The sequence below is a fragment of the Opisthocomus hoazin genome, chromosome 6, assembly GCF_030867145.1.
Source record: "Opisthocomus hoazin isolate bOpiHoa1 chromosome 6, bOpiHoa1.hap1, whole genome shotgun sequence".
NCBI lineage: Eukaryota > Metazoa > Chordata > Aves > Opisthocomiformes > Opisthocomidae > Opisthocomus > Opisthocomus hoazin.
The window spans coordinates 214,238-237,189 of record NC_134419.1 but is presented as its reverse complement, the minus strand read 5'-3'; the positions used below and the strand labels follow the sequence as shown (position 1 = coordinate 237,189).

At 40.7% G+C, this 22,952-nt stretch overlaps 1 protein-coding gene across 2 annotated transcripts in view; it reads right to left on the bottom strand.

The window, feature by feature from the left end:
* Positions 1-22,952, bottom strand: part of SLC44A5 (solute carrier family 44 member 5) — an 86,363-nt gene that overhangs the window by 4,624 nt on the left and 58,787 nt on the right. For both annotated transcript variants that reach the window (XM_075424199.1, XM_075424198.1), the window contains exons 6-18: positions 21,865-21,993; positions 21,022-21,082; positions 19,241-19,364; positions 17,954-18,037; positions 14,770-14,882; positions 14,227-14,358; positions 11,512-11,611; positions 8,598-8,690; positions 7,556-7,643; positions 6,065-6,327; positions 4,883-4,977; positions 4,386-4,489; positions 3,029-3,102 (exon numbers count right to left, since the gene is read on the bottom strand). In XM_075424199.1, the coding sequence (XP_075280314.1) occupies positions 3,029-3,102; positions 4,386-4,489; positions 4,883-4,977; positions 6,065-6,327; positions 7,556-7,643; positions 8,598-8,690; positions 11,512-11,611; positions 14,227-14,358; positions 14,770-14,882; positions 17,954-18,037; positions 19,241-19,364; positions 21,022-21,082; positions 21,865-21,993 (1,460 nt within the window). The remainder of the gene's footprint in view (positions 1-3,028; positions 3,103-4,385; positions 4,490-4,882; positions 4,978-6,064; positions 6,328-7,555; positions 7,644-8,597; positions 8,691-11,511; positions 11,612-14,226; positions 14,359-14,769; positions 14,883-17,953; positions 18,038-19,240; positions 19,365-21,021; positions 21,083-21,864; positions 21,994-22,952) is intronic.

The following is a 22,952-nucleotide window of genomic DNA, read 5'->3' as shown; positions in this document are numbered from 1 at the left end:
ACATGGAGGCCAGGGAGGTGATTCGAGACACCCAGCATGGCTTCACCAAGGGCAAGTCCTGCCTCACCAACCTAGTGGCTTTCTATGATGGTGTAACAACAAGGGTGGACAAGGGAAAACCTATGGATATCATCTATCTGGATTTTTGTAAAGCCTTTGACACGGTCCCCCACAACATCCTTCTCTCTAAATTGGAGAGCCATGGATTTGATGGGTGGACCGTTCGGTGGATAAGGAATTGGTTGGATGGTCGCAGCCAAAGGGTAGTGGTCAACGGCTCAATGTCCAGATGGAGACCAGTGACGAATGGAGTCCCTCAGGGGTCCGTACTGGGACCGGTGCTGTTCAATATATTTATCAATGACATGGACAGCGACATCGAGTGTACCCTCAGCAAGTTTGCAGATGACACCAAGCTGAGTGGTACGGTCGAGACACCAGAAGGATGGGATGCCATCCAGAGGGACCTGGACAAGCTGGAGAGGTGGGCCTGTGTGAACCTCATGAGGTTCAACACGGCCAAGTGCAAGGTCATACACCTGGGTCGGGGTAATCTCCACTATCAATACAGGCTGGGGGACGAAAGGATCGAGAGCAGCTCTGCTGAGAGGGACTTGGGGGTACTGATAGACGAAAGGCTGGACATGAGCCGGCAATGTGTGCTGGCAGCCCAGAGGGCCAACCGTGTCCTGGGCTGCATCAGGAGAAGCGCGGCCAGCAGGTCGAGAGAGGTGATTCTGCCCCTCTGCTCTGGTGAGACCTCACCTGGAGTACTGCGTTCAGCTCTGGAGCCCTCAGCACAAGAAGGACATGGAACTGTTGGAGCGGGTCCAAAGGAGGGCTACAAAAATGATTTGAGGGCTGGAGCACCTCTCCTATGAGGACAGGCTGAGAGAGTTGGGCTTGTTCAGCCTGGAGAAGAGAAGGCTGCGGGGAGACCTGATTGCAGCATTTCAGTACTTAAAGGGAGCCTATAGGAAAGATGCGGACAATCTTTTTAGTAGAGACAGCAGTGACAGGACGAGGGGTAATGGTTTTAAACTAAAACAGGGTAGGTTTAGGCTGGATATAAGGAAGAAATTCTTTACAATGAGGGTTGTGAAACACTGGAACGGGTTGCCCAGAGAGGTAGTGGAGGCCCCATCCCTGGAAACATTCAAGACCAGGTCGGACAGGGCTCTGAGCAACCTGATCTAGTTAGTGGTGTCCCTGCTTGCTGTGGGGGGGTTGGAGTAGATGACCTCTAGGGGTCCCTTCCAACCCAAAACTTTCTATGATTCTATGATTCTATGATTCCCCTGGCTGACAATACAAGAACGTAGAAACACAACACTGAGATGGGCTTTGTTACAGCCATGAGGCAAAAAAGCACTGAGCCTCTTGTTGAGTTAGGCCTTAATGCAGCAATACTGCTACAGCACTTGAAGACTGTTTGTTGATCTTGCTAGTTAAAAACAAAACAAAACAAAACAAAACATAAAAATATTTCTATTTCAGCCTTTCTACTACGGTCACAGATAAACCAGCTCAGCAGAGGAAAAGTACACACCAAAACAAAAAGCAATGTTTGTGTAGATTGCTGGTAGGTCGTCTTCTCACTTGGTCCTGGTCTGGCCCCATTTGATGACCCCATAACATGCTGAATCTACTATTTTAAGATCTCATGGTACAACACTGCAGGCAGGAGGCCTCAAAGCAGGGAGACAGTCACAGATGAATGAATGAAGGTGGGCAAAAAAATTGACAGTAAATCTGCAGCCCTCATAGAAAGCAACAGCAGGGAGTTTCTGCTCTAAATCTTGCCAGCCTGTCTTATCAGAAACTGCAGGAAAATAATGGGATGGAAAACAAACTTTGTATCATCAGCCTCTTGACATCGCTGAAGGCTATGGATATGGTAATACACAGCACCGACTACCATGATTAATAAACATTAAGAAACATTAAAGAGAACAAATCATCATTAACCTGTTAGAATTCAGAATTAGCAAAATACACAACGTAAAACAATCTCCATTTGAAACAAAAAAAATTATATGCCTGTCTTTTAGCTATTGCTTTTACTGATTAAGAGCAAAAGCAAAAGGACAGTGAGGTGATGTTCTGAAAGGAAACGAAGGCAGCTTCTCTTTCCAATTGCACAGGCACTACATGGTGTGGACACCACTGTGCCAATATTAACACTTGTTAATGGACTGAATGCACTCCATTCTCCCATCTCCAACTCTTTCCTCTTCTTCCTTAAGCATCATTTCCATTTTCCTGTCTTTCAGCCTCCTGCTCCATTCCTCTCCTCCTCCCAGTGCTTCACGTAATAATTTAAACCACCTAACCAGTTTTACTGTGTCTCTTGCTTGGTAGTTAGATTGTCTGCTATTGTATCAACATGGCCTGCTCCTACAGTATTCTCCCATTATTTTTTGATCTCACAGTAGTACAGGAAGAGCCAGAAGCAATGAAGAAAAGTACCGATGAGAACAGGGAGTTTGACAGGAGTCTTGGTAGTGGGGAAAAGGGCCAGGGGAGTTCCCAGCACCAGGGGAGATCTGGTTACGCTAAAGATACTAGTTTTGTGAGCAAATACTCTCTCTACTGCCACTCTGTGACACCCCCTAAGCTTTCTGGATGAATCTGAAGAGTTAGGTCTTTCTCCTTTCCTTTTCACAGACAGCGAGGGGACCAAAGCTCAAGAAACATGCATAGAGCACATGATAAGCACCCCATTCCTGTAGATCTCCTCTCAGGGGCTCCACTGGTTCCTTGGAGGAACTATTACAGTCTACTGGGTGCTTACCAATTTGAAAGAGCAATCACAACAAAACTGTTTGATTATATCAACTCTGCATAGGTTACTGTGCTTGACAGCCTGCTGCTACACACTGAGTGTTAGAAGTAAGAGTCATGTCTGAGGACAGAAGCAGCTTACAGTAATATTTGGAGCAGATGTGGGAGCGGAAAGAAGTGTGTCTTCAGAGTGCAACAGCAGGAAATCCTGACACTTCCAAGGACTGGGAGATAGCCCCCTTACCTCACCACATTCCGCATGAGCAAAAAGAATGCGTCCTTTGCCGAGGTGCAGAAGTTTTTACCATATATGGCAATCTGCAAAATAATAGTAGCTATTAAGTATTTTAAATGGTTAGGATATCTCCTTATATGCCAGAATCTTACTGCGTGTAATGCACAGTCCTCTCTAATATGTGGCTTTGAAACTCAGGTGAACATACAGAACTTCCCCCCAGTCACCTGCTACCTCTCAATGCTTCCCACCAGGCTGGGACAGAATATTATCCATCTTTCCCCTTCAAATCAGCTGGTGATGAGCATGCCACCCCTGCTGATCTCGCAAGCAGTAGACTCTGTACTTAGGTTGCCAAGTAGAGCAAGTAAGGTACTTGCTGAGGGATTCTTCTCACTTTGCTAGTTACCTACACTAGATTTACAGTCAGTGGAAAGGAACAGGCACTTGTAGAGCAGAAATGAATTGACCTCTGTAGTTATCTCCCTGGACCTGATGCTGCTCTCAGTTAAGAAGAAATCAGTAATATCAGTATCAAAGTCAGTGGATTTACATCAGCACAGCAGTAAAGCTGCTGAAATTATTCAGGAACAAAACCATTTCTTCTTTCTGGAAGTGTCCACAAGGGTAAGATATACTAGAACAGCTCTTAATGCAGTCAGTTTACCAACTGTAAACAAGATAGTAAAAAAGAATACTTCAAGATGGCATTAATTTGAAACATCAATTGCATGAACATGGGTTATAACAGACTCGTTACATCCATGTCCCTTGAGATAACAAGTCCACGACTGTACCATTCCATCACTGAAATTGCTTCAAGTCAGAACATCCTAGCCTGAAATCTGTGTATGTTTATTCAGGTGAAAATCTGGAATTTCTCTTCTGGAAGCTAAGGAGGGTTATTTTAGAGTAATATCACTGCTACTGCTAGTAGAATTTGTGCTTTTAACTTCCAGGGAGGAAATACAGATACCACATGCCTCCTGATCCCCTTATTCAAACACTGCCTCCACACACAAGTGTCATCAACATGCAATGTGGAACAAGGTAATAATTCCTGTTCAAATCAGTATTTCTGTTGCTGAATCAGAGGGGCAGTTAACCAATTATGCCATACCTTCCCACTTACTTTGTGGGGTTAGGGGGATGGACGAGGACAGGCATGAAAAGAGGCTGAGTTTAGAAGAAGAAAAAAAAAGATCTTACTTTTTCATGGTAGGACCACATGCATTTCCTGAAAACTCCCATAAATCCCATTACTTATTCAGCAGATTCTAGCACTGCTGGCTGTTGACCAGCTAGTAGTGGCTAGGGTATTTCAGTGTCCCAGATAGGTGAGACCACATGCGGAGACAGCACATACCATGATGTAGGCATTTCTGTTTATAAATTTTAAGAATTTTTCCAAACACCAGAAACAGCATTTGAGGCAGCAGAGTAGAAATCTAGTGAAGGAGTTCTGTGTACCTGAAATAAAGGAGAGAGTACATCATACATAAAACTTATGAACACTCTTCAGAACATAGCAAGCTATTCAGAAAAAAATCTCAACTGGTGACAAAAGCAGAAACATAATTTCCTTTCTTCTAGGTATGGACCCTCTTTCTCAACCAAATTTAGCTCACTAGCTTTCAGTTAGATCAGATCCACATCCTGCATGAACTTTGCATTAATTTCCCGAAGACACAGACTCAATTGGAGTAAATCAGCACAAATTCACTAGCTTCAAATGGAACTACAATGGTTAAAAAACAATGTGGAATTAATCTCTTTTCGTTGCTGAAAAAGCATCTTGGGAAAGTAAGGAAGTAATTTACCAAAGGAGGTCTTGGTAACCTAGATCAGATTCATAAATCTCACCTTTCAGTTTGTGATCCAAGTACTCCAATATTACTCTAATAAGCTGGACAATTGCAAGAATTAAGGCTCCAAATGCCAGCGAACCCGTATGGTATCTAAAACACAATAAATGACTGTTATGTTGCGCATATATGTATATGTAAAATTATGTATGTATGTGCATGTGTGTTCATATATACATATAAATAAAATTATAACTGAAGGATGGTCCATTAGTGGGGATTACATATACTAATGGCCCTTCCTCCTGATCTGCCAGAGAGAGAACAGTATGAAGCCATTGGTGCTGTTGGTGTTTGTGTGAGTGCTGTGTCTGTCTGTCGATCGGAGAGGCCAGCTGTGTATATAAGTGTTGTATACGTGTGTGCCTACTGGGAATACCTGCTTGGTCTTGTTGGACCTGGGGGCATGGAGTTGCAGCAGCCTTGCCACTACTGGGTTACAGGATTCAGCCTCCCCCTAACAACTACATTTTTCTGACTGTACTGGTTTTGGATGGGCTAAAGTTAATTTTCTTCATAGTAGCTTGTACAGTGCTATGTTTTGGATTTGTGACCAAAACAGTGTTGATAACACACCAATGTCTTAGCTATTGCTGAGCACTGCTTGCACAGCATCAAGGCCTTTTCTGCTCCTCACCCCATCCCACCAGCAAGCAGGCTGGGGGTGCACAAGAAGTTGGGAGGAGACACAGCCGGGACAGCTGACCCCAACTGACCCAAGGGATATCCCACCCCGTATGGTGTCATGCTGAGCAATAACAGCTGGCGGGCAGGAGGAGGAGGAGAAGGGAGGCATACAGAGTTATGGCATTTGTCTTCCCAAGTCACTGTTACGCATGATGGAGCCCTGCTGTCCTGGAGATGGCTGAACACCTGCCCACCAATGGAAAGCAGAGAATTAATTCATTGTTTTGTTTTGATCACACACACAGCTTTGCTTTACTTATTAAATCGTCTTCATTTCAGCCCACACTTTTTCACACTTTCACTCTTCCGATTCTCTCCCCCATCCCAACCCAGGGGGAGTGAGCGAGTGGCTGGGTGGGGCTTGGCTGCCTACCGAGATTAAACTACAACACTGACTACCCATTTTCATTTGATATTCTACATCTGGCTTCCCTAGATGTAAAAAGAACACTTGGACACATGACAAGGCTCACATCAAGCTCCACAGTCTTACCGTATTGCTCGTCCAAATGAAGAGAAGAGCGGCCACAGTGGAATATCAGCTGGTTTTCGAGAGGCCCAGTAATAAGAGGCAAAGGCACCAGCAAGGGTACACTGACCCAGTGCAATTGCAAAGTTCACCAGCCAGAGAAAGACAAAGGCATTGGCTAACTGGAAGATGAAGATGTACTTATGGTACAGGCTTTCTCCACCATAAAAAGCAAAAGTACACTGAGCACCCGGACACAATTTAGTCACATTGGTTGTGTTGAAAGTCTGTACAGAAAGAAAAATAAACAACACAATGATTAGCAATGAATTCTGTGTATACGGGCTCTGAAGTTTAGCAGCTTAATACAAATAATGTAATTCTGCTTGATGTTTCATTAGCTCATTCAACACTGCACTCCAGTACTATGTAAGCTGTTTACATATTTAAGGATTCATATTAATGTCTTATGCAGGTGCTTAACTTCAAACTACGCAGCTAGCAAACAGAGCTGTTCACCACATGCCTGAAACTGACATAAATAGAATTTGATTTCAGATATGTACTTTTAAGATACAAAACTGCTTCAGTTTCATTAAAGAAAATGTGCTCACATTAAAAAAAATGAAATTTGAAAACTAGACACTACATCTGCAGTTCAGGTAAATCACTACAGTTGAACTGAAATCAACCGAGCTATGCCATTTTATACAAGCTGTGGATGCGGTCACAACTTCCCTTACCTATCTCGGAGTATTAAAACAGGAGTAGTCTTTACACTGAATTACTTTTCCCTATTTCTGTTGTTCATTTCATGTATTTTCTCAGTTTGGGCATGAAACAAACCCAGTCAATTTCTAATCGCTTTCTTTGTTTTCAGACATTAGGAGGGTGGGGAATTGTTTGGGATATACATAACCACAGCAGCACACTGAAATTTAAACACCTGAAAAGAACTCCAATACAACATTTGATAAATATTTCTAGTTTTCAAAAAATACTTAAATTCAACCCCACAGTCAAGTCAAAACATTTGACTGAAGACAAACAACAACAAAAAACCCCAGATATTTTTGGAGCTTTGTAAAGTTCATTGCTGTGCCAAAGGAAGCTAAGCCTCTGCGTCAAAACATGGCTAGTCCTTGGGCAAGTTTGAGACACAGCTTTCAAAGTCTTCCATTGCCTTTAGAGGACCACAAAACAGAATCCTCATGAATTCAAGAACACATTTCCAAATAAACCTGTATTTCTGTGTCTTCCTTTCTCACTCTGTAAATTAGAACGGTTAATATTCACCTGCCTCACAGGACAGTTTAGCAGAAAAATTAGAAAAACTTATGTCTAAAATTGCTTTGAATAAAGAAGTCTTATCTGAACACTAAGTACTATTTTCAGCTTTAACATGAGGAATCTTTACTTAAAATACGCACATTTTCTACTAGCATTGCATTTAATAGGAATTAAGAAATGCAATTACTATAGCTCTCACTATAGGTAAATACTTGTTATGCTTACCTCTGGGTCACAAGTCAGGTTTGCATACTTGCACAGTGTTTGATTAGCCATTACTTTATACATGGGTTCTCCTGATGTAGCCAGAAAACTGAATGAAATATTTTAAGGAGGACTCACAGAACTGTAGGCTTTGAGCAACTTCGGATTCTGCAGGGGGTAACCACTAGCTCTAATGAACTTGTGCAGATAAAGAAAAACTGCTCTTGCTATGCAGAGATGTATATGAAGGATTGATAGACAAGACTGAATACTCACATTACTTAAAGAACTAAGGCAAACTCCATCGTGCAGCTGTAATAACCCCTGACCTGAACAGGCAAGGGGAATAACGGTGAAAGTTGACTCAGTCTCTCCTGCACATCTACCTTTGATGAGGCAGATTATGCAGTAGTTCTTTGACAGTTTGTATTTTGGTGGAAGTAGACACAGAGCATAAGGATAAATTAACATTGTCCTGAACAGCAATAACTGACCCTCTTTGTATGTAAAAGAACAATTTGTTTTCAAAAAGCAATTTTCTCCTTTCTGATAACTTGCCAAACCCTTGCTGTTGTGAGAACAAACAGCCAGTGGTTGCTGTTATGTAATTTAGAAAGGACTCAGTGCACTGTATGTTCTCTCACTCCTTTCCTGTATTTCTCTGAACATAACACACCTGGAGCCCACCCCATCCCCAGGTAACTAAGAGACCATTAACATTAGGCCTATAAAGCATGCAGCACATTAAAGGCCATATTCACTCTTTGCTGAGGGCTCTTGTTTACCTCTTAAGGTCAACCTTATGTAGTACACAAGGCCTTGTACGATCCTCCTGCCTTGGCATGAATTTTAGTCCAGTTCTTTTTAACCAATTTAAATTCACTGTCGAGTTTGTACATCATATACAAATGTGCAGTAAGGACGAGTGCATCAGTGCAGCAAGTGCTAAGTAACCCAATAGCCCTCTTCCTGCTGGCTTGGTTAAGGTGAAATAGCAGAGAATTATCTGGTCTTGCAGACCAGAAGACTGTTCCTCCAAAGATGTACACAGACAGAAGGATACACGGCTGTCACAGCCCAGTAAGAAATACAAATTGCAATGAGTATGAAGGTGACAACTGGGTAGAACAATGTAGACATTATATAGCCAATAGCCCTACAAAAGAAACAAAACATATCAGTAAGCTACAACAATTTAAGAACCAAGCTTTCTATTAGTCCTCTTCTAGCATCATCCTTTTTACTTTGAGCTACTTGTTGATAGTGGTAGCATAATCCAGTGCTGGGATCTCAGAATACTGCAGGTTCTTTCTTCAAAAGTCTTCACATCTTCACTGCCATTTCTATCATTCCACTTCCATTGGCAGCACTACAGTCAACTTTACCAATTCGGCATGTTCAAGCCTGTCTTCTACTTTCTCCTTCTCTATTATTGCTTCACAGATCCAGCTCTTTCCAGGTGACAAACCCATTTCAGTCATATCTCATTGCTGAATGCTGCAGACATTACCCTTTTTTTCCTTGTCCCACTTTGCTCAGCTCCTATGCTCTTCCCTCAGATCCTACACATCTGAAATTACCTCTTGCTACTTTGTGTTTGAGGACTCTGTTCCCAGCGCCTTTCCTGCCTGAAGTCCTATTTTGAGGCAGAGACATTCACCTTGCTTTTGTAATGCCAGGACAGGCTAATACCTTCCTGTGACTATGTTACTTGCTTGCATGTGCCATAAATGAGTGGTGTTCACCTTTGGTTGTTGGCAGGCAGAAAGAATAATGGCCTTTCACTGTTGGCAGCTTAGAGGCCTTCTTTTAACATCCAGGCTGATGTTTTATAGGCTGACATTCTACTAATACTTCTTGTGGCTAGAATGTGACTAATGAGCAGGAACTTGAGTATGCCAGTTCCTACTCTGCCACAGATGACTCCTCTGGAAGAGAGTGAGTGGATACAGTCCCTCTGGGCAAACTGGCTGCAGCTATCTCAGAGGCAAACACCTCCAGCTGGGTATCTCACTGGATGTGATTTCAGCGAGCATGTGTTTTGTTCACTGAAGCTTACAGGTTGGTTCTCTTTACACTCCTGTCATCTGCCTCTTGCCGTTACTCTAAATTTTCTTTCCAGTGACCCTGTAAGCTTATCACAAGCCTTTTTTGTGCCTTATTATTTGCTATAGTATTTCTCCTATGACTTGTGGCGCTTCTGATGCTATTTGTTTGTATCTATCTATTTGTTTTTATCTATGATTCTATGATGTTATTTCTTTTACAGGAGGCAGTTTCCAGAATGTAAAAGAAGACAAATTTACTCAGTTCCTGCTGCTAAACTAGTAAATGCTGGGGGGAATGCAAGGCAACTGTCATGTGCAATCAAGAGGTTAAGAGCAACACATCAATTTCTGTTTGAGTCTAGAGCTGTAAAAGTCCATTGAGAGTCACACAGGAGGACACAGCCTTTTGCTGTCTGAGAAACAGTCACTACACATCACCAGTGTTCAGCAGCTCATGGTAGGCCTCTTAGTTACCACTAAGACCACGGACAGTTACGCCAAACTGAGTAACAACTGTTAATTGTTTCTAACTATGGATTTCAAGTCAATTATTGGCATTATAATTGTAATATTTTTGAAAGAGTAGTTAAAAGCTATTGAAAAATGTAATTTGATTTCCAGTCATTAGCAGCTTATTTTTCATCTTCCTGAACACAGGGCATGGTCATTAGGTTTACAGTAACCATGTACAGTGTTTCCCCTCACGTATTATGCATGAGAGCAAAACCATCATCCTCAAGAGACCTTTCCATGCTGCTGAAAAAATACAAAGTGTTATTACTTCTCAGCAGGAAGTTTGTGAACTTTCTGAAATCCTTCTACCTGTCAAGGTTGTGAACAAAAGTGTTGCAGAGTGTAAAAAGTTCCTGGATTTTAATGAACAGAAATTAAAGAGTATAATTTAGTGCTGCCAAAACTAATTGCTATGCTCTAATTACACAGTAGCATAAGAGAGAAAACAGGTACCTGGCTGAATGTAGAACATCAGTATTTCTTAATCCCATTACAAAAATCCAAAATCCTGATTCCTGACAACTACACTGTCAATGAAGATGGCAGAAAACTACAAGCAAGTGCACACAGATAAACTCAGAGCTAATTCTATGTGCTCTAACAACAGAGGTCTACTTCCAAGCCCTGTGAGACCTTAGCCTATCTGCAATGAAATCCAAGGGCCTGACGTTTTAAGTCCATTTGTCCGTTGTTATATTCCCACTAAAAAAAAAACAAAAACAAAAAAACCACCTGAATGTTGGCACTGTGTAAAACAGGAACCACTGTGAACAAATTCTGGGCAGTTTTCAGGAAACACAAAATGAAGAGATCTCCCAGGCCTTCAACTCTCCTAGCCTTCTCTGCTTTCTTCTTTACTCAGAGCTGAAAAGTATCCTGGACTGCACCATATTACAATGTCTGGTCACGGAAAGCTCCTTTTCTCCCTGCAGATTTCTGCATGTCCACACAAAAGTTTGACTGGAGCCAGAAGAATCCAGTCTTTCCTAAATAACGCCACAGCCAAAACAACACCAGTCCTCTACCACTAGTATGTCACTTTGGAGACAATCTAATGACAGAGCAAAGTTGGCAGCTATAGGTCTCAGGCTCCTATTAACAGTGTATCACACTTAGCATTTCTGCTTATACACCTTCTTACACTGCAGATATGTGGTACCACTAACAGCATATGTACTCTTAAGGCAGAGAGCTGAGAGATAAGAAACGTCTCACTGCATAAAAGAAAGCTCTTACTAGCACAACCTCATCAGCAGAGAACTGGCATTCCTTATACTACCTGTTCGGCTCAATAAATCCAGTGTTGTACATCAGCTCCCAACTTTCTCCCTTTGGTAGTGCAAGAGAAGCTCAAGAAGAGTGTACTCCAGAGATCATTTAATAAATTCAAAATATATTAAAATCAGACAAACATACCTACTACCTTCCTTCAACAGTGCAATAGCAATCCGGATCCGATTCCTCAGGAAGATCAGCATCAGTATGATTATGACCTCAACAACACAAAGTATTATCACTACAAACAAACAAACAAAACCCGTTAGATTTATCAAGAATTGAACCAATATGCTGCTTCTGTAAATTGTCTTTTTTTCTTTGTATTTTACACTATTGCCCATGAGCTCCGTAAAATTCTCTGCTAGACCAGTTCTCTCCTTCTCTCACTGCACCTGCCAATCTTCAATCCCATTTCATAGTTTTGTAAGTTCCAGTGTAGGGAAATCTACATGCAGAGAGTTAGTCAGAATGCATAGGACCCTGACATTAGCATTCATAATTTTAGAAGAAAAATGGAACATACAATTCTCAGACAAACATAATAATTTACTTAAATGTGACTGTAGTATTTGGCCTTAGATACAGTTCAGCCTTAACAAATACTAGTTTTCATAAACGAGCATTTAGCGTGTTTATACTCGAATGCTGCTAATTTGTAGTATTTAGATACAATAAAATAAATAAAAGGAGACGAAGAGTCAACTTTTTCATGAAGAGCACCTTTTTCTGATATATATTATTCCAACATTTAGATGTACTCAAATCAATAAGTTCATTTGAGTGTTAACCTGGCATAAGCTCCTTTCACCTCCTTTGAGTAAAAAAAAGAGAAGAGGCTAAGATAGGACAGTTTTGGACAAAATATTTTCACCTTCAAATTGTGCTGCTGGTATCATACAAACTTGCTCTGAGGTCAGACAGCTGAGAGCACCATGTCCCAGAACATTTCCTCTCTTAGTCACAAGTAGTGTTTGGATCATAACCCAGATCTGGCTTAAAGATTCTGCTTCAGTCTGATTTCTATTTGTGTCAGTTCAAAACCTACTTCTGCAGTAGAAAGAAAAAAATTCTCTGGACTTCATCTAGAGAAGACAGAGTCTTTAATGTCTGAAGCACATCTCCTCTGACTCTAAGACATACCCATTAATTCGTGGTGCTTCAGATGGTTACACAACATTTAAACCAGCCCAGCAGTTGTGGATGGTTGCACACAGCAGGACCTGTCTCCTCCAGCTGAAACCAAGCAGTTTTGTGGAGGTAAAGGAAGACAGAAGAGACAGCATCCCTAAGCTGTGGCTTGTCTGGAGGTTTTCAAAGGGACATGGGAATTGGCTTCAGGTCCCATAGCTTAGACATAGTCTCAGAATCCAGACCCAGACAGTCACAGAGGATGTTAAATTGTGATCTCAAGTATGATCAGTACCCCTAGTCATCAGAACTGCAGGTGACAAGTGACCACTGTGGTGCTCAGAGCCACTGACTTTGTTCAGAACAAAGTTTTTGTACAGGCATTTCAGCACGTATTTTTGATAGGGTTCCCCATGAAGGAATACATAAGTTTTCTTTACTGAAAGAGTGGTCAGACATTGGAATAGGCTGTCCAGCGAGGTGGCTGAGTCACCATCCCTGGAGGTGTTCAAAAAATGTACAGATGTGGCACTTTGGGATATGGTTTAGTAGGCATGGTGGTGTTGGGTGGATGGTTGAACTTGAAGATCTTAGAGGTATTTTCCAACCTATGATTCTATGATTCTTTAAAGTTGGTCTCATTCCAGCTCAGCTCTGTTAAGTTAATGTAGCTTGTCCCACACATTGTGAAAAAGGCAAACAATGTCAGTACTTGATGAGTTCTAGGCTAGGATTAAGAGGACCTATATTTTCTTCAAGGGTATTTAACTGGTTTGCTGAGTGACTTTGGAAAAGTAATTTAATTCCTGAGCATCTCAATCTACTCATCTGAAAGTGACACTGACCTCTAGACAAACTACGCACTGGGTGCTAAGAATCAGGCAGCAGAAGAGCTTGGAGAGTTACAAGGAAAAACATGATGAAGTCCTACTATTCATATGTAGAAGATGCCTCATAAGCTCTATGATCCAATACAGAATTAAACAAAGACACAAAGCAGAGAAAGGAGATTTAAGCAGTAAACTACTGATCTGTTAATCTAGCTACCAATAGGGAGCAGCAGTGTTTCTGTTATGTATATTTGACAGGTATTTGTTCTCTCTTCCGCCTCTCATTCCCCGGGTAGGGATGTGTATGCTGCGGGCTGTCTTGTTCCAGTAGGATTTTGTTTTAAACACACTGCCCTTATAAGAGAAGGCAATGAAGCACTTTTGAAAATAAAGCATTTTTGAAAATAAGAGTGATTAAATTTACGATGGTTCATTTCAGAATCTTAGATCAGCCCCTAAGAAAGTTCAGTGACCCGAATGTAAACAGTTCTACAAAGATGTGCAGAGATATTAATCTCATTTCTGGGGCCCTCAAAGAGGGAGAATAAACAGAGTGGGATGAGAAAAATGTCCCTTCTTATGCAATTTCATCAGGACTAACTTAAGTTACTGCCTGCTACTTCCCCATCATGAAGACTGAACACATAGGAAGTGGAATGCTAGCAACACCACTTTTTTCACTTTCATCACTAGTGTGGTTGCATTATGTCCCCTTACAAATATACTAGTCTCCTTACAAAAAACATAGATTTTTGCACAACACAAAGAGAATTCTGCTGACTTGTCTGAGCAACACACGTAGAGGAGGAGATTTAATAAGACAGCAACTGTAGCAAGACAGTGATTGATTCTCCTGAATATCCATTAACAGATACCAAGCTTAAAGGGCACTTACTAAAAGCTAACCATGTTTGCCTCAGTTGCAGGTACACTCTGAAGTCTGTCTGGAATCCAATATCGTAAACAGTGAGGTCAGATCCAGGTATTCCTTTAAGATGATCATACTCCCAGTAACAATGCCAGATGCCTTTTAAAAAAAAATCAGTATAAAATGAATGTTTCTGAACAGTGCAAAGACTAGTTTTTAAAAAAAATGTTTTACGAGCCAAGTGTTTTGTCCTTAGCATGTCAGGTAAGCAAAAACCAAAAATGCGCTACTGTGAGACTAGTCACTTATCACATAGATAGAAAAGAAGTATCAGTACAAGTGAATACAGACTAAGCATACTGTGGGTAGATAATTCAGGTTACTATATCTGGTGCCAAGTATCTGCACAGCTGATTGCGCTGCCATTTAAGCCCTTCTCATTTAACTGTGTCTAAAACTAGGCATTAATTCTCCCAATTGTAGCATTTAATTGATGTAATTACTGCTTTTCCTTGCCCAAACATAAGAAATAAGGAAAAATAGCCTCAGAGGCTAGAAGGTTACACCTACCATAACCTATAATTCCAATCACACCAAAGATGAAAATCCAGAAGAGAACCCCAGCTGTGAACCTCAGTAACACAAGGAAGAGCAGACTCACAATCATTGCAATGAACAGCCCGCTAGAAAGACAAGAAACAGAAACACAGGGAAAATGAGTGTAAGAATCTCCACTTTCTTGCATGCCTGTTACTCCAAAGGAGGGTCACTTCATCTCACATAAGAGAATGATTCGTAAAAATGTGTTTCAAAATATTCCTTATGAAATACATCCTCGTGGCTATTATTTTGCTATTAGAAACAAATAGCTTGTATGTGGTGAGATCTCACAGGGCAGAGCCAGAAGTATACACTCGGTTCTCAGGTTGGCTGAATGGGACTAGTACAATGCCTTTTTGGTCACTTACACCAGCTGAACAACTCACTGCCTTTTTCAGGGCATGGTCTAGTCTATAGTACAGAATTAAATTGGAAGAATACCTGTTTGTGGGGAGGTTGCTGTTCTACATCTTCCATTAAAAATCCTAACTTGCAAAGAAACAATGTTAGTAAAGTAACATTGCAGGAGCTTTCCCAGAAAAAAATAATAAATTTATGAGGAAAACCGGTGACTCTTTCTACCCATCAGAAGATGAAATGATCAGGGCATTGTGATGCATAAAAAGAAACTGTTACGAGCTACCAATGGGGCCCCTAAGAAAGATATCTACAGAGTGTCTTCTCTTTATCAAGTCTGTAGTAAGGAAATATTTGTTTTCATTTCACTCCCAGAAAGCACGTCAGAAAGGAAAAAAGTTACTGCAAAAGGCCTTTTTACTCAGCAAAGTTTTCTAAAGCACTGTGACTAAAGCAACATGAGCAATAATCACATCCAACAAGCACCCAGCTAAGATGCTTCACAGAACATTTCATTTCTCAGAATTTTTGGTAGGTGTTACATCAGAATTTTGTATTATTACAGACTCAAAAAAAATTTAAAACCTATTCTTGCCTGTGTTTATCAACTCTCTTCTGAATGTTACCGGCTTATTTAGCCAGTTACCAAAGATGAAAAACAGATGTTTTGGGCAAACTAAGCCAGAAGGGCAAAGGGACTAGAGAAAGAACATCAGCTTATTTAGTTAAACCTTTCTAAGTTGGTCTTAAGTTCTAGCCCTTCAAAGGCTTCCTAGCATGATGTATTTTCCCTTTCAGAATAGCTTGTTTGAAATTCAGAATGTATTCCTCAAAAAAGGTTTTGGAGCTATGACTCTGTTCTTCAAAGCAGTAAGTCACCTTCATCTAAAGTTATATTTTGATATCACACAAGTCCTAGCAACACCAAAACTGAGTACGTGGTAACCTGTCCTCAGTAGACTGGTTCCCTTAAGCTGAGGCTTGAAAGCAGCATCTCTTTTGGGGTATGCTAAAAAGACTAGAGCAATTCCATATTTAATTTTTAATCCAGCCTCCTTTCACTATCAGGCCTTCATTGTCCTCACCCAAACTCTGGCACTTCAATATTTTTGTCCAGAAATTGTTTGATGTACGCTATCATTTGGTGACAAGTGTGAAGAAAATTCTATCCAACTACTCTAAAAGTAGCAACAATTCCTTACAAAAATATCATATTTGAAATGTGGAAACTGGCTTCACTATTTAGAATTTGTTATAAAAATGGTCATTTCTCTCTCCAGCCTATCTGTTCAGTGATATCTCCTCTGAAAAACTGCACCATAAGCATGATTTCAGCAAGAGATCTAGAGGGAACAGAGCTTGCTGAATACTAGTGAGTTTCTTGCCACTGACTACTGTGAGCACAGTATCAGACTACAAGAAAACTGTCCTCCCACCAGTGACTGATCACCTTTAAAAGCTGACAACTTATGTTTCTGAACTGACTAATTCTCCATATTAAGATCTAAAGTTTATGTACTTATTGTTGCAGATTTGCATTCAGACTTTAATAATGTATGCTTAATATGTGCATGTTATAGGCTCTCACCTGACAAAGACTGCTCCTTTTTAAATTGACCAACACCATGGTCCAACAAAAACAGTATTAATGGGCTAAGAATGCACATATACTTCCATATTTGCTTTAGCAAAGTAGCTACTTCGTTTCAGTGCTGCACTTTTACTAATTGGTGATTAGTGAGTCTTAATTGCAAGATAAAGTTAATACTATTAAAAACTTTTTGTTCTTGATGTTGCTTTGCCTGCTGCATTGTATTTATGGACTTGTATTGGATTCTGCTCTGCTGCGACCCCCCCCACGAGTCCTGTGTCCAGCTCTGGAGCCCTCAGCACAGGACAGATCTGAAGCTGTTAGAGTGGGGCCAGAGGAGGCCCCAGCAATGATGCGAGGGCTGGAACCCCTCTGCTGGGAGGAAAGGCTGCAAGAGTTGGGGCTGTTCAGCCTGGAGAAGAGAAGGCTCCAGGGAGACCTCAAAGCAGCCTGCCAGTACCTGAAGGGTCCTGCGAGAGAGCTGCAGAAAGACTTTTGACAAGGGCATGGAGTGATGGAACAAGGGGTGATGGCTTCAAGCTGAAAGAGGGGAGATTTAGATTAGATATAAGGAAGAAATTCTTCACTCTGTGGGTGGTGAGGCCCTGGCCCAGGTTGCCCAGAGAAGCTGTGGCTGCCCCCTCCCTGGCAGTGCTCAAGGCCAGGCTGGACGGGGCTTGGAGCACCCTGGGCTGGTGGAAGGCGTCCCTGCCCAGTGCAAGGGGTGGGGAATTGGGTGATCTTTACAGGTCACTTCCAAACCAAATCATTCTGTGATTCCATGATTGTAACAGATTAAACTTCAAATTGCTAGTATGAATTTAGAAATGACGTGGGTTTTTTTATATACTAGTGACACTTAACAACTGCAATTGATCTGAAAGTCTCTTAATTAAGATTTTTCAGTTTTGGAATTACCACACAGATGGGTCCTGCAACAGAAGACAGCACCTTCTGTTTTTCTGTCTGGTGGGATGTTAAAAAACTACTCCAGATCAACTGAGGCTCTATGTATGTATGCTGTGCTATCCTTACCTCCTGTACAGAACCATAACAACGTTCTTATCATGTGATAAAAGGAAATTACAGTTGCTCCTAGAGTTTAAAAGTAGGATTGCTAACAAACACAAACATGATCTATTTTTTAATTTCCCGCACACTCCAAAATGAGTTTGGAAAAATTAAAAATACCGATGAAAATCTTACATTAAAATCCAATACCAAGAAATGGCATAGTCTTCAAATATTTTCATTCCAACTGATCTTGCATCCAGGACATTATTGATGCCGCTAAGAAAATACAAACAAAAGACAAGGTTGCTTTTAGGTAGAAAAACAGAATTTATTTAAACAACAAATAGGCTCAGTGAAAGAATTTGAAATGTCTTTGTTAGTGATAAGAGTATATTACTATCCTCCAGTTCCAGTTCTGTAACCAAGCCAACATGAAACACAGTTACTCCAAAGAAAAAAACTGTGTAAAAAGTTTATAAGGTCCTGAAGAAGCTTTATTAAGCAAGTTTTATGAGTACTAACTATAACCAGATGTAATTGCTTTTTATGTCACAAAAAAGTGTATGCTACTAAGATCTGCAATGTACCAAGAGCCAAACAGTTGAGACTCCAGAACTGCTAATACCAAGAAGCAGAAAGTAGCTCAGTGAAGAAAAAGGTTGACTTTATGAAATTGCTTTCCTATCCTGCAAAGTGCTTGCCCATGTTAATGTTTTCCTAAGAAGAAATGAAGGATCGTCTTACAGACAATTTAGTTGTAGATGCCAGAAGATGAAAACTTCATAAGGTGCAGGTGTTATCCGTGTTGGTAAGGTGGTAGAATGTGGTAGCCTTGGATTGAGAGGTAAGAAAATGTACCCTGTGCTCCAGACAGGCTGAGGACTGACAGCAGCTGGAAAAGTGAGGCTATTGCAGCAGATTTCTCTCATCCAAGTTGACGGCCAAGATTAGAGGTATTTGCTGTCCATCTGCAAGGGAGGTGCTGTCATGCATCAGAGCCCAGCACATCACTTTTTGACCTTTAGATGTGTGCTAAAAACAGGAGCACTCTGACAAGGTGAGATGCCCAAAGTACTAGGACAGTCCATGTTAGTGGAAAGGCCATCACAGGAAGAAACAGGCCAGCCAGTAATGGCCTCAGGTGAGTCCTGCAGCATGAGTATTTAATTTTGAACCTCCTTTAGCTTTAATACTAATTTTTGCTAGGAAAAACAAAAAGAATCATTTAAAAACTGACAGTCACTCCGAGACAATCAGACTAAAACTTTTGGCTCCTTGCTCATTTCTGCATACCGCAGTGCTGGTTTTCCTTACTAGAACTTTGCAAGTGCCCAGGCGCAGAGAGACCATTCACTAGGCAGTCTTGCCTGGGTACCCTCAGCCATTTGCTACAACAGATTCTGATTACTTTTTCAATTCCTAAATTATTTCACAATCTCAGAATCCAACAAACGAGCACTTAAAAAGAGTAAAACCTACTTTGCAGCTTCCCTGAGATCAGTTACATTCCTTGTTTTCCCTCTTCCATCTTTGAACGTAGTCTGATTTGCCACAGTTAGCACACCATTCTTTGTGGAGAAGTCTGGGAAGCATCTCTTAAGAACTATTAAAATATCAAAACAAAGCATGCATATTACACTTCAGGTCAAGCTCCACTTTTATTGCTTGCCTTGTGTAACACAATTTCAGATTCATAGTCAATTGTTTTTCAACTGATTATCTAACGATATGTTGCCTTCAACAAATCTTGGAAGAGCCATTATATTCAAGTTTATTATTTTTATGCTCTGGGGCTTTTTATGCTCTGGGCCACCAGGCCAAGGCATGGTGGGATCATAGCTTTCAACTGGAAATTCCAGGTGCTAACAAATAACAACAGTAGTATCTGTAGCATTGTAATAATTGTAGTATCCTGCATTGTAATAAATGCAGAACATGCTCTCCGTCAGTATCTGAGCAGCTTGCAAAAACTGCAGCTTCTCAGATATGTCATTTCATGGTAATAATCAAAGAAGCCCCCAGGGACAGACTCAACATGACTGGTCACAAATGGTGTTAGCACCCGAAACAATACATAACAGCAAGTGTCAGTTCCTCATATGCCAGATAAGCTCCTGTACCAGCCACTATCACTAGATACTCTTGGGAGAGGAAACAATGGAAAAAAAGACAGAAACTATTGGTTAGACAGAAGGAGGAGGAGATCATAAAAGAGACAGAAAAGGAGAGATGTTTACATACTCATTTATGTTGCCCTGCTCTTTGCTGCAAAGTCCTGGTTTTCATTCCAAACGGAAGAGCGGGTCAGTCCTCCTACACAGCTGTATTTATATAACAACTCTGTGCTTCCAATATAAGGTTCCAATAAATACTGATTCCAGGGTTCAATATTCAGTCTAGAATATCTAGCTCACCAATTACTCTGAGGAAATAATTAAATAATATGTCTCTCTTCCTCCTTCTGTAATTTTTGCCCCTTGTTGTAGTCTAAAAGAAGATAAAAGCTTCTTTGTAAATTATTTTCTGTCTTTTGGGTCAGTACACCAGTTTTCATACAAACTCTTAATATTTTTTTTAAATTTAATCATATTTTCTCTTTTTGATAACCTGTCCCTGGTTTATAGGATGCCTGTTTTAAAGCATGGAAAAATAAACTGCAATTTCTTATTTGCATGAGCTTCTGGGTCAGTGATAGATACTCTTGGTATCACACTTCCGCAGCTGAGATGAACTCTGACATCTGTGGTTATCTACTCAGAAATACCTGCTGACCATAGTGACAAAAACACTTCTTGGCACCTTAATTCCTCTATATGTCCTGCATAGCCAGTACTATAACTGAAAAGCAAGCTGTATTGTAATGGGGCTCAAGTATCATCTGAACTTCAACTGCTGGCCATATGATCCTTCCTATATTCATGGCATTTTCTTGATGCCAACGGGGTTGCTTGCTCACATGTTTTGGAAGGCACAATTCGAGCTGTAAAGGGTTTATCTGTCTTGATGAGTCAAGAGCAAGAAAGAGCTTGGCTTGACCCGATCACATGCCGAATGTTCACAGATGGCAGTTAGAGAAAATAATAATAAATCTTTATGCTTTCAAACTGTTTAAAATGGAATGCATGTCACTTTCAGATAACAGACAGCTCCTAGCGTTAAACCATGACACCTTGCCACAAAACACATTTCAGACTGGAGTTGTGCTTTAATGTGAACACTTCTAATCTGCTAAGCTGTATGTAGGAAGTAGAACCACTCACAAGGCCTGCTTGGAATGATCATCGAAGGACAATCTTCATCACGTAGGACTTGAGCAACAGACTAAAAAGGGAAAAAATAGGAACGCTGAATACATAGCAGAATAACTACATGTTTTTTGTTTCTCACCCAGTCTGTGAAAATGCCGCAAACTGGGCTCCTCCCCAAACTTGACTGGTAGAGCTGTAAGATACATTCGTGATGTAAATGAGAATCCAAACTGTCACTGTGATTTGGGAAAAGACTATTCTTCTTTCCTTTCCTAGTGACAAAAAAGAAAAGGCCTGTTTGCTTTGAATCAGCATCTAAGGCAGAAGTGACTGGGCAATTGTTCTTTGCCTTCCCCTTCGCCTTTTGTCTTAAAGAAGAGTAAGAATTTAACACAATTAATATAGCTGAACTGCAAGGTGTTTTGAAGATGGGAGAAATAATGCAGTACATTTGAGTGCACAATCAGTTACATGAAGGATAGATTAATTTTCCTAGCTAAATTACTAAGTAACTATAGATGACGAGGGAGCCTTAAGAACTGGTTTGAGATACTCCGCTCTGCTGCTGTGGAGTACCTAAGTACTAACGGATATTGCTTGCCACAGTGCTGCAACTACATGGGTAGCTGCAGATATTCGTTTAAGTAAATAGTAATCATCTAAAGAGTGGGGGATTTGGTGTGCATACAAGACCTTCACCCCTGATTAAATCACTGTCAAACCATATATATGGGACAACTCCTTATATGTTGAAATCAGAGTAATTCAAAGCTTTGATGTAGCTCAGTAAAAACATGCATATTACATATTGCATGAAGAAAAAATGTGTTCCGTCACCTACTGATACATACACACCTTGCGAGGATTGTTAAAACCAGGTTTGCAGAACTGCCTGAAGTAATTCCACTGATCTGGTTTATATCTGTAGGAAGCCTGAACATCAATGTAGGTTGCAAACCTGTCTGGGCACTTTGAGACACAAAGCTGGAAGAAAAGAAAAATAGAGTAAAGATACACTGGGGGTGCAGAAGGGTAAGGAAAGTCACTACAAGAAAAAAGCAAGAAAAAGGCCACCTATGAAAGTGCAGTGTTTTATGGGATTGCCTTCAGCAATGTTTACTGCAGTATTTAGAAAGGGCCATACGCTTTCCTTTTGATTCCCTAGATGAATACTCCTAAAATCCTTTGATAGAATACACTTTCAAAGTCTCTCCTCATATCTGGCATATGAAGCCACTCTCCGTATCTTCTTCGGTTCTACATGTTCTGGTAGATATCCAGAGCTTTCAGTCTGTTGAAGAAAATGTGGGGGGTTTTTTTTGGTTTTTTTTTTTTTGTTTTGTTTTTTTTTTTTTTTTTTGTTTTGTTTTGTTTTTTTTTTGTTTTTTGAACACTAGGAAAAAATCTGTTGGGTCCTCCTCTACTTCCATCAGCAGCAGTGTATATGAGCAAGGTGGTGCAGTAGCTACTTTCATAGGATACATACAATTTCTTTCTATTACATTTAGAAGGAGAACTTTCTTAAAAAAAAGCCTCATGCAGCTAAAATTGTTCCACACTTCTACACAGTCTCTTCAGTCAAATACATCTCCACAGATACCGTTCAAGTCAAGTTAGGTGTAAACCACTCAAAGGTGACTTTTCACTACTGACTAATGATGAATCTCCCCTATAGTTACAAAGCAAGAAGGGTGTACATGCCACGAATGAAATCCACACCACTCAAGGTACAGCTATTATAAACCGGATTTATGTGAGCAACCAGGTGAGGACCGGGGTTTGATGAATGCATCCTCTCAGAAGTTATGATGTAGATTTACATAATGGAGAAGCCCTAATACACAGACTCTGAAGGCTCTGCTGGTCACTGGAATCATGCAAGTGGACAGCCATTTTGACTCCTCAGTGTTCCAAATACTGTGAGGTAGTTTGAAGTCCATCTT